Source organism: Canis lupus, chromosome 16, assembly GCF_003254725.2.
Source record: "Canis lupus dingo isolate Sandy chromosome 16, ASM325472v2, whole genome shotgun sequence".
NCBI lineage: Eukaryota > Metazoa > Chordata > Mammalia > Carnivora > Canidae > Canis > Canis lupus.
The window spans coordinates 9,461,991-9,476,075 of record NC_064258.1 but is presented as its reverse complement, the minus strand read 5'-3'; the positions used below and the strand labels follow the sequence as shown (position 1 = coordinate 9,476,075).

Genomic DNA, 14,085 nt, shown 5'->3' with positions numbered 1-14,085 from the left:
TTAATTTTTATTTATTTATGATAGTCACAGAGAGAGAGAGAGAGAGAGAGAGAGAGGCAGAGACACAGGCAGAGGGAGAAGCAGGCTCCATGCACCGGGAGCCCGACGTGGGATTTGATCCCGGGTCTCCAGGATCACACCCTGGGCCAAAGGCAGGCGCCAAACCCCTGCGCCACCCAGGGATCCCTGGAAAGGTAGTTTAAATCAACATGTGCAAGGCACTTAATGACATATTAAGGGTTTTGGATTTATTTTATAATAGCTGAGATGCTTTTGAAGCATTTTGGGCAGGGGAATGATACGAAATGGTATTTTAGAAATATTAATTAGATGATATTATGCAGGATAAATTAGGATAAGTGAGGGAAGAGAGCTAATTAAAGCATTTGATACGTTTAAATGAAAAACAATGGCCAACATTATGGATAGCAGTGGCAGGTGGAATGGAAAGGAAGTTGTAGATGTGAATATTCACTTGAACAAAGGTTTGTGGGGAGAGAGTTGGAGTAGACATCATCATGATTCTAAAAATGAATTTAAAAATCACTACTGAAAAAGAAAAAATAAAAATCACTACTGAAAGATAATTTAAGTGCATACAATTAATTCATTTTAATTGTATAATTTTATGGATTTTGACAGATGTACACAGTAGTATAACCACTACCACAAACAAGATACAGAACAATTTCGTCTTCCCAGAAAGTTCCCTTTTACCTCTCTACAAATAATCCTCTCCCTTCAGCTCTTGTCCGTCCCTGGCAATGTCAGATCTACTTCATGTCATTATAGGTTTTTTGTTTTTGTTTTGCCATTTCTAGAAGTTTTCTGTAAATGGGAATCTTAAAGTCTTTTGTGTTGGGCCCCTTTCACTTAGTATGAATTCACCCATGTGTTACATGTTATCAACAGTTCTTCCCTTGTATTGCCTGATAATCCTTTTATATGGATGTACCACAGTTTGTTTATCCATTCACTGGATAATGGATATTGGGTGTTTCCAGTTTTTGGCTGCTACAAATAAAGGTGCTCTGAACATTAGCATACAGGTCTTTTGTGAACATACATTTTCATTTTTCTTGACTAAATATAAGAGTGGGATTATTAGGTTATATGGTAAGTATATGTTTAACTTTATAAGAAATCCCCAACCTTAAAAAAAAAAAGAAATCACCAACCTTTTTAGAGTAGCTGTATCATTTTGTACCAGCCATGTAGGAGAGTTATTAGCTCCACATCCTTATTGTTTGGTATCATCAGTCTTTTTTTAATTTTAGCTAACAGTGGAGTTTTAAGGAAGAAAAACAATGAATAAAATGGAAATGTTAAGTGGGAGAAGCTAATTTGGAGGTGACTGACAGGGGGACATTGGTCTCAATTTTTAGTATTGAGTCTAAGGTGTCTCCAAGTGGGAAAATGACCCCAGAGATTCTTTAACTTATCTTTTTTTTTTCCCTAAGATTTTATTTATTCATGAGAGACACAAAGAGAGAGAGGCAGAGATGGGTGGAGGGAGAAGCAGGCTCCATGCAGGGAGCCCAATGTGGGACTCGATCCTGAGACTCCAGGATCATGCCCTGGGCCAAAGGCAGGCGCTAAACCACTGAGCCACCCAGGGATCCCTTCTTTAACTTATCTTCTAGAACTTTTTATTTTTTTTATTTTTTAGAACTTTTTTTTTAAGGTTTATTTATTTATTTATTTGATGAATGCAAGTGGTGGAGGGTAGATGGGGCAGGGGAGAGGGAAACTCTCAAGGAGACTCCCTGCTGAGTGCATACACAGACACCCCCATGACTCCGACTCCATGCTCCATCCCACTACCCTGAGATCATGACCTGAGACGACATCAAGAGTCTTACACTCAACAGACTAAGCCACCCGAGCACCCTTATTTTATAGAACTTTTAATAGAGGGGCACTTTAAAGTCAGATAGTCATGAGCTTGAAGATTAGCTCAATTATTTCACCTGTGATTGTAGATTATTTGCCCTTTCCAAGCTTTAGCTTTCCCCATTTGCCAAAAGTGAAATAATAGGTAGTCACAGTTAGAATAGGTGCTAATACAAAGTTAGCATTCAGTGAGTCCATCATCATAATCATCATGATTGGTACTCATATATTTTTTATACGCCCCCCCCCCCAACTTGGGACTTTCTTGCAAATCTCTGAATTTTTTTTACTTCCTAACTGATTTCCCTATCTGCTACACTCCCCACTATAACAGCAGGAGTAGTTTTTGTTAAGCACTAATTATCAGTTTACTGCCCTATTCTGATCCTTTTAGTGGCTTCCAAAAGTGATTACTTCCACTCATCTTTGGGCATAAACCTCTCAGGAAAACTTTGATTAAGTCCTTTGTTAAATTGGGCAGGCCCGGTGGCTCAGCGGTTTAGCCCTGCCTTCGGCGCAGGGTGTGATCCTGGGGTCCGGGGATCCAGTCCCACATCAGGCTCTCTGCATGGAGCCTGCTTCTCCCTCTGCCTGTGTCTCTGCCTCTCTCTCTTTCTCTGTGTCTCTCATGAATAAATACATAAAATCTTTTTTTTTTCCATAAATCTTTTTTTTAAAAAGTCCACTTTAAAAAAAGTCTGGTACCACCTATATTTTCCTTTCTGCTCTTTATCATTACTGTAATTATTTATTTAATCTTCTCCTGTCTACAATACTATAAAGTCCATGAAGACTGGTACTTGATAGGTACTTAATTTGTTGAGTGGATTGTCTTGTTTTAAGTTTCTTAGGACATGCCCAGGTGGCTCTGTGGTTGAGTGCCTGCCTTCAGCTCAGGATGTGATCCTGGGGTCCTGGGATTGAGTCCTGATTTGGGCTCCCTGCATGGAGCCTGCTTCTGCCTCTGACTGTGTCTCTGCCTCTCATTCTCTCTCTGTCTCATGAATAAATAAATAAAATATTTTTAAAAAGCAGTGTTTCTTAGGACAGGACTTTTCATACTTAAATTCTTTTTTTTTCTATAAATATACTATATTTTCCTTTTTGTTTTTTAATTTTATTTATCATGAGAGACACAGAGAGAGAGAGAGAGAGAGGCAGAGACACAGGCAGAGGGAGAAGCAGGCTCCATGCAGGGAGCCCGACATGGGACTCCATCCCAGGTCTCCAGTATCATGCCCGGGGCTGAAGCCTGCGCTAAACCGCTGAACCACCCGGGCTGCCCCTTGCCTCCTTTGCTGAAGATTAATCGGGCATATAATCGTGGGTTTTTTTTTTTTTTTTTCTGAGCTTCCTATCATATTCCATCGATCTATGTGTCTTTTTTTTTTTTTTTTGCCAGTACCTTACTGTTTTAATTACTATAGTTTTGTAGTATAACTTGAAATTTAGGATTGTGATACATCCAGCTTCATTTTTCTTTTTCAAGATTGCTTTTACTATGGGGCACCTGAGTGGCTCAGGGATTGAGCCTCTGCCTTTGGCTCAGGTTGTGATCCCACTGTACTGACTGCACCAGCCAGGTGCCCCTAAAATACTTTTTATTTAAAAAGATTATAGACTCACATAAAATTGCACACATAGTACAGAGAATTCCCCTCGTACCAATTACACTTTCTTCCAGTGGTGATATCTTACAAAACTATAGTTATCAAGAGTAGGAAATTGATATTGTCACAATACAATTAAGTAGACTTCAGATCTTACACCAGTTTTTGCATGCACTCATGTTTCATTTTTCTTGTATGTCTAATGTGTGTAATTCTGTGGTGGTTTAGAAAATTTACGAATTGTTTGGATTTACAAAAAAGTTGCAGAGATAATAAGAGACTTCCCATATAATTCTCACTCACTCTCTCCTATGACATCTTAGTTTGTATAGTAGATTTGTTACAGCTAACAAACCCAGCGTTATATTCTTATTAATTAAGCTGTATGTTTTATTCAGATTTTACTAGTTTACTCCTAATGCCCTTTTTAGCTACTGGATCCAATCCAGGATACTATATCACATTTAGTTTTTTGTCTCTTTAGATTCATCTAGACTATGGCAGTTTTTTAGATTTTTCCTTGTTTTTAATTACCTTTACAGTTTTGAGAAATACTGATCAGTTATTTGTAGAGTGTCCCTCAATTTAGTTTGCCTGATGTTTTTCTCATAGTTTAGTTTGTTTGATGTTTTTCTCATGGTTAACTAGGATTATAAGCTTTTGAGAGAAGACCACAGAGGTGCCATTTTTATCGCATCATATCAAAGGTACATGTTATCAATGTGAATTAATCATGTTGATGTTGAACTTGATCACCTGGCCGAGGTCATGTTGGCCAGGTTTCTCACTATAAAGTTACTTTGTCCCTTCCCTTTCATACTCTACTTTTTGAGAGCAAGTCCCTAAGCACAATTTACATTCAAAGTTTGGGAGGACTTAAATTCAGCCTCTTGGAGGGGGAGATTGTCTACAGAAATTATTTGGAATTCTGACAGGTATTTTTTAAGTTTATGGAAACAGCATGAGAACTGCCATCAGTCTAACATATCTGTTTTTTGCAGGGTGGGAAACCCCGTAAACACCGGAAGGATCGGCTACAAGATTTAATTGATATAGGCTTTGGCTATGATGAGACAGATCCATTTATTGATAACTCAGAGGCTGTGAGTAATGTATCTTTAATATAGCAGCAATTCTTTGGGATAGAAGTCAACGATAAAGTTACTAAAATAGTTCAATATTTGTTTTTACTAACTAATCCTCTGTTGTACATCTAAATTGTTTCACTTTTTTGTGCTTACAAATGATTGAACATCTGTATACATTTATCTTTGTGTACTTGAGTAAATATGTAAGATAATTAGAGAATGAAAATATATGTATAGGATAAGTTTCTAGCAGTGGGATTTATTGATCAAGGGTGTTTATATCTTGAATTTTTATTGATATTCCCAAACTTGGGCAGGTGCATTTCCAAATGACTTCTAGATAAGAACCCATACAAATTTGAAGATTGGAGCTCCTGGATTGAAGTTAATCTGGCAGACATCTTTAAAATGTACTTTTTTTTTTCTTTTTATTGCTGCCAAGCATTATTACATTGGTGGTGATTGAATGCCAACTTTTATCCCTGTCTGTTTTGATTAAGCCCTACAGCTTTTCCCCTGGAGTCGTCTTTCTCTTAAAGAATGAGGAATTTAGGAAAGCATTTAAGGACTGTAGTAGTCCATTGACCACATAGCAAATGAGTGAGGGCATATCATATTTAGGGGCAGATAAGGTATATGTTCTTACATTCTTAGTGCACTAGAGTAATCTAAACCCTGACTTATGATATCCTCTGTGTTGTACAGTGATTACTTAGAATATACAAAAAGTGATGCCTAGGTAAGCATTATAGTACCACCCACAAATTAGTATTTCTTTTTCCTCTTACTACACTCCTTGGTAATATAGATGATGATAAGGCATATAGTGGTAGGAGACTGCTGGGTAGAACTTTCAGCAGGAGGCATAGTGGATACCCTGTCATACTCCCAAGTTATTTTAGTGTCCTGACATAAACTGGTTTACCATATCAGGGGCAACCTGGTCTATAGGAGTAAAATACTGACAATATTTTGGAGTAGAGAAGTCTTCTTGTTACCAGAAAGGTTGAGAAACCTTTTTGTAGGTTAAGGGATAGGATGTTTTTAGGAGTCTTGACCTTGACATGAAACACAAGTCAGAATTCCTAGATTCTAGACTTAACTAGGTTTCTAGAGATTTTAAGCAAATCTTTTAGCATTACCCAGTTTTCTCTGCTACAGTCAGAATATTTGAATAAAGTGTTTTTCAGACTGACTTTTGGAACCCATAACTGGATTATATATCAATTTAGAGAGTATGGCCAGCATTTTTAATGAAAATGAAGTAGAATAGAATAGGAGCTATCATAGTAAATCATAGTAGATTATGTGAGGTTTTTTTTTACGTGTATATGTGTGTATGCATGCACTGGGTTTTGATGCGTAAAGTATTTTCCACTTGGGTGGTGGTGAACAAAATTTGAAAGCTACCATTTTAATAAATAAGGACAAATTTTGTAGGTTAAGTTGCATAAAAATTTTATAATTAGTTATTGACATTTAGAGGCCAAGGTAGGTTCCTGTTTTGTAAGAGGAAATTGAATTAGAATACAGCTTGTTCATTGACTTGCCAAATAATTTTGCATTATTATCTTAAACAGATTATTGGGTTCTGTTTATGAGGTATTTCAGACATAAAACAATTATAATCCAACAAATGATTTTCTGTTCTTTTCATTGATTGTATTACCAGTAAGCTTTCGTTGTTTGTAATTATTTGATAGTGAAAATAATCCAGTTCTAAATAATTGTCAGCCTCATGTACTGCCTATTACGATAGATACCTGAAAATAAATGCTTTTGAAGATTATGTTTAGTGTCACTGATACCGCCAAATTTTGTAAAGACTGAAAGGAAAAAATTTTTTCTTATTAATAAATAGTAATGCCAGGCATGAGTTACACTTTTATTTAGGTTGTTTCTTTTAAATTTCACTAGAACTTCCTGGAGTAAGTAGTGTTGTCACTGTTACACAATCCCAAAGTATTGATGTTAAGAGATTTCCTCTGAGTCACAATTAACCAGTCATTGACAAAGGATCTAAATCCAGGCCTTCTGATTTTCAAGTTCAGTATTCCATTGCTTCCTAACACATTCTACTTAAAAGGCTAAATTATATATGCATAGAGAGCTTGTTCTCCTGAAGGGTGCTCCAATAGGAAATGCTTAGTAAAATACTGCAGCATTCAGATGTTAAATATACCCATGTTGCCCTGTAAGGTAGTGATGAAGGTGTTTCCTGGTGGAGAAGCTGCTTAGTGTAGTAGATAGTTTGGAATACAGCCAGGGCCGCTACCATAAGCTAAAAAAATTACTCTGGCAAGGTTCTTAACCTCTAAATTTGGTTTTCACTTACAAAATGGGAATAATACTTGTCTTTTTTGCCTCAAAGGTATCAGGAGGACCAAGTGAAATAATTTATATGAAGGAGGATTGTAAATTTTAAAGCAGTGTAAGCAAAAAGTACAGATGTGTTTGTCAGTTACACATTTCCAAAAATAATTACTATAGAGTCATTTCACTTCTAATTCTCTACTCTGCACATCACTCCTTTGCTTACAGATAGTACCAGACCCTTTCTGAAGGTTTTACTCCTGGATCTTTTAAGAGTAGCCCATCAAATGAAGCAACAAGAAAGCAATTCATTCCTTTCCCGCCCTCCACTTCATTTCTTTTTGATTCTATATGATTAAACTGGAAATTCTTTCTATTTACCATTTAATTGAAATGGATAAAGGTTACAAGCAAAAATTTTGTATTTAGGGCAGCCCTGGTGGCGCAGTGGTTTGGTGCCTCCTGCAGCCTGGGGTGTGATCCTGGAGACCTGGGATCGAGTCCCACATCGGGCTTCCTGCATGGAGCCTGCTTCTCCCTTTGCCTGTGTCTCTGCCTTTCTCTCTCTCTCTGAATAAATAAATAAATCTTAAAAAAAAAAATTTAAAAAATTTTGTATTTAGCCTTAATATTCTTTTTTTAAAAGATTTTATTTATTTATTCATGAGAGACACAGAGAGTGAGGCAGAGACACAGGCAGAGGGAGAAGCAGGCTCCTTGTAGGGAACCCGATGCGGGACTTGATCCCGGGATTCCAGGATCACGCCCTGAGCCAAAGTCAGTTGCTCAACTGCTGTGCCACCCAGGCATCCCAAGAAAGTCAGATTTTTAAGGAAACTCCTTTGCCATGGACAAGGACTATAGAGAAGGTAATAGTTACTATAAGAATATTAAGGCTAGGGACGCCTGGGTGGCTCAGTGGTTGAGCGACTGCCGTTGGCTCAGGGCGTGATCCTGGAATCCCGGGATCAAGTCCTGCATCGGGCTCCCTACAAGGAGCCTGCTTCTCCCTCTGCCTGTGTCTCTGCCTCACTCTCTGTGTCTCTCATGAATAAATAAATAAAATATTTTTTTAAAAATCTGACTTTCTTAAAAATGTAAACTATGAAGAACCTGTAAGTAGAGTTCTGGGGACCTTGGGTAGCAGGTATCTAGCTTCTATTAGATAAGTAGTTTGTTTTCTTTTTCTCAAGCACTATGGACTCCATTGTTTGGTTTAGATTGATTTTCACTTAATGTGTGTTTTTTGTCCATTTTAATCAGGTGAGAAGTAATAAACTTTAAAATCCAAGCTTAGAGGACATCAGCTTAAGTGATATTTTAGGTCAGACCTTCAGTCTAGTTTAGATAATTTGCATCTCTTGCTCCAAGCAAAGTACATGGCTCATTACAGTGTATGCTTACTGAAGTAGGTAGTTATTTTTGTACTTCCTTTTTAAATACATATGCTATTTTTGTTTTAAACATATAAAAATTTTTCACCAAAAAGTTTAGAGCCAAGACAGAAAAAATAACTTTGTTCTTCTTTATAATCTCCATATGAATAAAATTATATACTGGTATTGTAGGAAATATAATTTATTCTTTGCCTGGACATTTAGTCATCTGTTTTAATTAATTTGTTTAATTTAATTGATCCTGATCCTCATCAGGATCATTTGTTCTTGGGTGCCTGGCTGGCTCAGTTGGTAGAATGTGTGACTCTTAATCTCTGGGTTGTGGGTTTGAGCCCCACGTTGGATGTAGAGAACACTTTAAAGATACATTTAAAAAAATGTTAAAAAAAAAAAAGAATCATTCGCATTAAGAATAGTAGCAGTGAGGGATCCCTGGGTGGCGCAGTGGTTTAGCGCCTGCCTTTGGCCCAGGGCGCGATCCTGGAGACCCGGGATCGAATCCCACGTCAGGCTCCCGGTGCATGGAGCCTGCTTCTCCCTCTGCCTGTGTCTCTGCCTCTCTCTCTCTCTCTCTGTGACTATCATAAATAAATAAAAAAAATTAAAAAAAAAATTAAAAAAAAAAAAGAATAGTAGCAGTGATTTTTAAATTTTTCTTAGTAGATGATAGAATTTGCTTCGTTATTCCAGAATTTCCTTTCTTTCTGAGTAACCTGTGGTTATTTTTATCCCAGATACTAACTTTTTCTAAATTTATTCCATAAACATCCTCAGTGCAGTTTTGTAGTTAGGATTTAAGGAAGTTGCTAACATAGTGATTGAATTTCTTTGATATATTTATAGAGTTAATAATAGGATATATCTGAATCCTTTTTTTTTTTTTTTAATATAGTATGACGAATTAGTTCCTGCTTCTCTAACAACAAAATATGGAGGCTTTTACATCAACACAGGCACTCTGCAGTTTCGCCAAGCTTCAGATACTGAAGAAGAAGATATTACAGACAACCAAAAGCACAAGCCACCCAAAGTACGTTTATCCAACATGGCAAGAGTAATGAGTTTTCAGCTAATAGGGTATACTTTTTAAATTCACTTATGAATATAAGAAAAAGAATGCTAGCCATTGTTTAATGAATCTGTAGTTATTTATGTGCTTTAAAGTAAAATTATATAGATATGGGGAAATTGATATTTACATCGTAGAATTATATTTTCTTCTAAAACTTCTTTCTCCATATGTAGTCTAATAATCTGGGGGATAAGTTTCTGTTTCTAGGGTAAGTTAAGACTTAGTATAGAAGGACGCCTGAGTGGTTCAGCGGTTGAGCATCTGCCTGTGGCTCAGGGTGTGAACCCAGGGTCCTGGGATCAAGTCCCACATTGGGGTCCCTGAAGGGAGCCTGCTTCTCCCTCTGCCTGTGTCTCTGCCTCTGTGTGTGTGTGTGTGTGTCTCTCATGAATAAATAAATAAAATCTTTAAAAAAAAATTCTTGGTACAGAAATGATTATAAAAAACCATTAACCTTTCCTAAGATGTAATTTATAACACTAATTCTATGGAGTGTATATATTGTTTTAGGAAACGAATAGCGTGTCCTTAAGTGTTTCTTGAAATGTGATCCAAGGACTTGTGCCAGAATCATCACAATTTTTATTAAAAATCAGGCAGTGCTTGTAGACCCCAAAGTCTACATTTATAACAAAGCACTCTTAATGCACACTGAACTTCTAGAGAAAACAGTATCTTAGGTGCTAGATTGATAACATCATGGAGTAAATTGTTGATACTCAGATAAGTGATACATTCTTCTATCATTTGCAGATTCCCAAAATAAAAGAAGATGATATTGAGATGAAGAAGCGGAAGCGGAAAGAGGAAGGGGAAAAGGAGAAGAAGCCAAGGAAAAAAGTACCCAAACAACTGGGGTACGTAAAATTAAATGTCATAAGGGAACTAGGGTCATAGCATGACTAGCTGCCCTTTTAAAAAGATATATTTAGCTTTAATTCATTCAGTTTAGCTGGATCTAATTTAATACTATATAAATGTCAATAACTATTAACATTTTAATATTAATGTATATTAAGTATAAGTATCAGTAAGTAGAAAGCTTCATCATCCTAAATTAACATTGTATTTATTGATAAGTAGAGACTTTATCTTTTTAGAGACTCATGATGTTTTAGATCAGATTTACAAATTAGTGCACTAAGTATTTTGCTCATTACAACTTTTTACCAACAAGAATCAGTTTGAAAAGATGGTATAAACATCAAACAAATCTTTTATACTTTCTGTACAAAACTAAGCCTAGTTTTTGAGGACTGGTGGTAGTCTTAGTATGTGTGTAAGCAATTTGTAGTTGTTTCACTACTTAAAAAGTCACTTATTTTATTTAGCTTTTCTTCATGCTTGTGACTTTAGGTAATGATATTATCTCTAAAAATCAAGTAGAATTTCTCCAAAGACTTAAATCATAAGAATAAAATGTTTATACCATGCATTCATAAAATTACCAGTTGTTCTTGCTTTTTTTTTGAGGGGAACTAAGGGACAGAAACTATGAGAGGTTAGATTTTCTTTCTCTCCTTAAGTAGGGGAGGTGCATCTGAATTTTGGGTTATCAATACTCAAAAGGTTATCGTAAGGAGATTAACATACCTCCGTACAATATCCTCCCATAAACATGAGATTTTAATGACCCTGGAGTCCTTAAGTAATTAAGGAAAAAAATATGTATATTACTAATGCATGTTTTAAAAGTTCATTATTTACAAGCAAACTTCTTTGGGAACAAAGTCTTTATAATGCCTTCTATTGAATTTGTCAGTTTCTCAAATTCATAGCTTATTCATGCAGCAAATATTTATTAAGTACCTGTTGTATACCAGACATTGTGGTTTGGGAATATATGACAATAAATGAAATGTGGACTTTCCTCGAAGGTACAAACATCTTTTTGATTCAGTAGTGCAGAGTAGAAGCATATAAACCATAGAATATAGGAAAGGTTTCGGGATCCCTGGGTGGCGCAGTGGTTTGGCGCCTGCCTTTGGCCCAGGGCGCGATCCTGGAGACCCGGGATCGAATCCCACATCGGGCTCCCGGTGCATGGAGCCTGCTTCTCCCTCTGCCTGTGTCTCTGCCTCTCTCTCTCTCTCTCTGTGTGTGTGGCTATCATAAATAAATAAAAATTAAAAAAAAAAAAAAAAAGATTTAAAAAAAAAAAAAAAAAAAGGAAAGGTTTCTAGAGAAAGTGATAACTAAACTGAAACTACTTTTCCCCCATGGTCTCTGTAGGAAGAACATTTTCATTTCTTTTTTTCTTTTTTTTTTTTAAGATTTTATTTATTTATTCATGAGAGACACACAGAGAGAGAGAGGCAGAGACACAGGCAGACGGAGAAGCAAGCTCCATGCAGGGAGCCCAACGTGGGACTCCATCCCAGGTGTCCAGGATCATACCCTGGGCCGAAGGCGGCGCTAAACCACTGAGCCACCCGGGCTGCCCTGGAAGAACATTATCATAGAAAATTATACATATGTGATTGCCTCCCATGCCTGTTCCCAGAGGGGAAAATGAAAATGATCAGAAGGTAGTAGCAGATAGAATAGGGTCTAGAAAGATTTTGTATTTCTTTGGCAGTTTGTAGCACAAACCACCTGGGGTACCAGCTTGAAGTTGTGCTTGTGTGAGCTTCTCTGGTCACTTTGAGGAAAGTGCATTTCTTTACTTTGTTAATTTCGTAGGTGACTACTTTACCAAATATGCTTAAGAATGTGAACATTCCAAAGAGTAGTAAGTTTAACTTAATATACTCTCGGGGTAGCCCCGGTGGCGCAGCGGTTTAGCGCCGCCTGCAGCCCAGGGCGTGATCCTGGAGACCCTGGATCAAGTCCCAAGTCAGGCTCTCTGCATGGAGCCTGCTTCTCCCTCTGCCTGTATCTCTGCCTCTCTCTCTCTCTGTGTCTCTATGAATAAATAAATAAAGTTTAAAAAAAAAAACTTAATATACTCTCATAAACCTGTGACATTCATTTTGTTGTTTCTTTCTGTTAACTTTGGTCCTTTCATTTTCTTCACTCTGATGGCCATTTACCCTCAACCTTTCCTCAGTGACAGTCCAGATGATGAGGAAGATGCTGTGATAAGAGGATAATTTAATAAGAGATTTGTTCTTCCACCTATCAAATGATTGTTTTGATCATCTGTGCCTACTTATTTACATGAAGCTTTAAACTTTAAAATCATACATAGCCTAATGGATGACTTTTTTTCTTCACAGAGTTGTAGCTCTAAATTCACACAAGTCTGAAAAAAAGAAGAAACGTTACAAAGATTCTCTTTCTCTGGCTGCCATGATACGAAAATTTCAGAAAGAGAAGGATGCATTAAAGAAGGAGCCTAACCCTAAAATCCCAGTGAACTTAACGACCTCTTCTCTGAATAAACCCCCATCCACTGCTGTAGTGTTGGGAAATGATGTCTCAGACTTAAATCTGAACAGTGCTGATCCGGACCTCCCCATTTTTGTTGGCACAAATGAACACGAACTGTTTCAGGAAGCTGAAAATGCCCTAGAGATGCTAGATGATTTTGACTTTGACAGATTACTGGATGCTGCTTCTGATGGTAGCCCCCTCTCTGAGTCAGGGGGTGAGAATGGAAACACCACCCAGCCAACCTATGCCTCTCAGGTTATGCCCAAGGTGGTGCCTATACTCCCAGAGGGCCTACCTGTCCTTCTTGAAAAACGCATTGAAGACCTCCGTGTAGTAAGTGTAATAATTCCCTTGTTTCTTATTTGCTACATAAACATAATAAATGCTTTGTATAAGACAAAAATAATAACCCACAGTCCCAACACCCATATAAATAAACAACTTTTAATTTTCTATATTTCCTTTTATGCATTGGCTGTATGCATAGGCCTTTGATTTTAAGTAGAAATATGTGTAACTATAGTTATAGAATCATATGGGTGACTTTTTATTATTTCATTTCATCTTAAACGTTTTTTTAAAGATTTATTTATTTTAGAAAGTAAGCATGTGCGCACACAAGTGAACACAAGGTGAGAAGGGCAGAGGAAGAGAGAATCCTCAAGCAGACTCCCCACTGGGCATAGAGCTCAATGTGGGGCTCGGTCCCAGTACCCAGGGGTCATGACCTGAGCCAAAATCAAGAGTTGGACGCTTAACCAACTGAGCCACCCAGGCGCCCCTCATCCTCAAAATGTTTTTCAGCATAAGTTTCATAAATACAATTTTTACTATAAAAAAAGTTGTGTAACGACAACAGAGGGAAAGTATAGGCAAATAGTTTTATAATAGACATTACAAAAGTATACCTAAATTTGGTCCAAACTATATTGACATCCAGTTATTTTATAATTGCTTTTTCCAGCTAATCCTTTCCAGCTTAGTAAGCATGCATTGTTTAGTAAGCATGCATTGTGTTCCCATTAGGACAAACCTGAGAGCTGAGTTTAAGCATGTCACATTAGATACCTCTCCAGATGGACTTGGATTCATAATCTTTGTTTAATTAGCTACAAATCCAGATGAATGTCATCACACTTACCCATTTAGTCTAGGGAGATAGTATTTTGACTTAAAATAACATGCCAAACCTAGCTTAAAATGCCCTTCTTGATTACCTTAGTGTGTTTATTTGAACCCATGCTATATTTTAGTTCTCATTTTTTCCCTAACTGTAAAAGTAAAATGCACAATACAAAATGTATTATCATACATAGGGAAAGATCCCCCGTAATATG

The 14,085-nt window shown here is 37.0% G+C and overlaps 1 protein-coding gene across 5 annotated transcripts in view; it reads left to right on the top strand.

Annotated features, from left to right (window-relative positions):
• The window catches only part of UBN2 (ubinuclein 2), an 87,160-nt gene that overhangs the window by 17,117 nt on the left and 55,958 nt on the right, over window positions 1-14,085 (top strand). For 4 of the 5 annotated variants that reach the window (XM_025433974.3, XM_049095234.1, XM_049095236.1 and 1 more), the window contains exons 3-6: window positions 4,505-4,606; window positions 9,194-9,331; window positions 10,127-10,230; window positions 12,592-13,081. In XM_025433974.3, coding sequence (XP_025289759.1) covers window positions 4,505-4,606; window positions 9,194-9,331; window positions 10,127-10,230; window positions 12,592-13,081 — 834 coding nt within the window. The remainder of the gene's footprint in view (window positions 1-4,504; window positions 4,607-9,193; window positions 9,332-10,126; window positions 10,231-12,591; window positions 13,082-14,085) is intronic. The other variant, XM_049095235.1, reaches the window with a different exon arrangement.